The 1,022-nt window shown below is 39.9% G+C and overlaps 1 protein-coding gene across 1 annotated transcript in view; it reads left to right on the top strand.

Moving 5' to 3' along the window:
• The window catches only part of Pstpip2 (proline-serine-threonine phosphatase interacting protein 2), a 124,870-nt gene that overhangs the window by 108,047 nt on the left and 15,801 nt on the right, over nt 1–1,022 (top strand). The window contains exon 7 of the mRNA XM_012514515.2: nt 529–627. Coding sequence (XP_012369969.1) covers nt 529–627 — 99 coding nt within the window. The remainder of the gene's footprint in view (nt 1–528; nt 628–1,022) is intronic.

Here is a 1,022-nt window from a genome sequence, read left to right as displayed (position 1 = left end):
ATTCTACTTACATTTAGAGCTGAATTTAGCTAAAATTAGTATATTTTCCTTCCCTTGTGAAAAATAATTTAGAAAAATTATAGGAGAGAGGAAAACTATTATATTAACTCTTTTTTTTTCTTATCATAGTCTTTTATTTTTCTTTTACTATTCCAAAGTTTCTTTTTTTTTTCTTTTTCTTTTCTTTTTCTTTTTGTCGTCTGAGACAGGGTCTTGTAGCTCAGGCTCGCCTGGCAAGTGTGCGGTCCTGAGTTCAATTCCCAGTTATAAATAAAACCATAAATTGGAGTTACTACTTCTGTGATGAGGTGGCACTCTGTCCAGAATTTGGAAGAAGGCTAGAGCCAGAGGACATTTCAGAGGCTGACAAGATGGAGCATCTATTTCGTGAGGGTCCATGGTCTCCCGAGCAGTGGCCTACTCCTTCTGGGCTCAGAGGGCTGAGGCGCTGCTTCCCAGCGTTGTGACCTGCTCACTTGTCTCTTTGGGTTTTTTTATTTTTTCACTTGCCTCTTTGTAACAACGAAGGCAAAGAAGACCTACGAGCAGAAATGTCGGGACAAAGATGACGCTGAGCAAGCTGTCCACCGGAGTGCCAACGCAGTAAACACGAAGCAACAAGAAAAGGTACCTAGGAGGGCTGACAGTATGAAAGACTGAGATTAAATTTATCACTTTGAAACCAGCTGACGGTCTTCAAAAACCTCATCATTTTTTGGGGTTGGGGAAAGCACTAGTAAGCAGGGCCGCAGGGAGCAAAGGGTTGCATAAGAGGTCTGATTTATTTTTTCATCTATTTCCAAATGCAGCTCTTTTATTTGTTGTTTCTTGCTTAGGCAGAATGGAAACTTAATTTTATAAAATCTTAATATGAGAACAGGAACATGTGTTTAGTAGGACATAGGGCGTTATGTTTATGGCCATTTGGTAACGAGCAGATTAAAGGGCAAACTGAGTGATTTGCTCACTGGGGAAAAATAGATGCAACTTTGACAGACTTTGTCTCTTTATACTCGTTGCTT

The sequence above is a fragment of the Octodon degus genome, unplaced genomic scaffold, assembly GCF_000260255.1.
Source record: "Octodon degus isolate 3935 unplaced genomic scaffold, OctDeg1.0 scaffold00003, whole genome shotgun sequence".
Taxonomy (NCBI): domain Eukaryota; kingdom Metazoa; phylum Chordata; class Mammalia; order Rodentia; family Octodontidae; genus Octodon; species Octodon degus.
The sequence above is the reverse complement of the archived record's forward strand: the minus strand, read 5'-3'. Positions and strand labels throughout refer to the sequence as shown.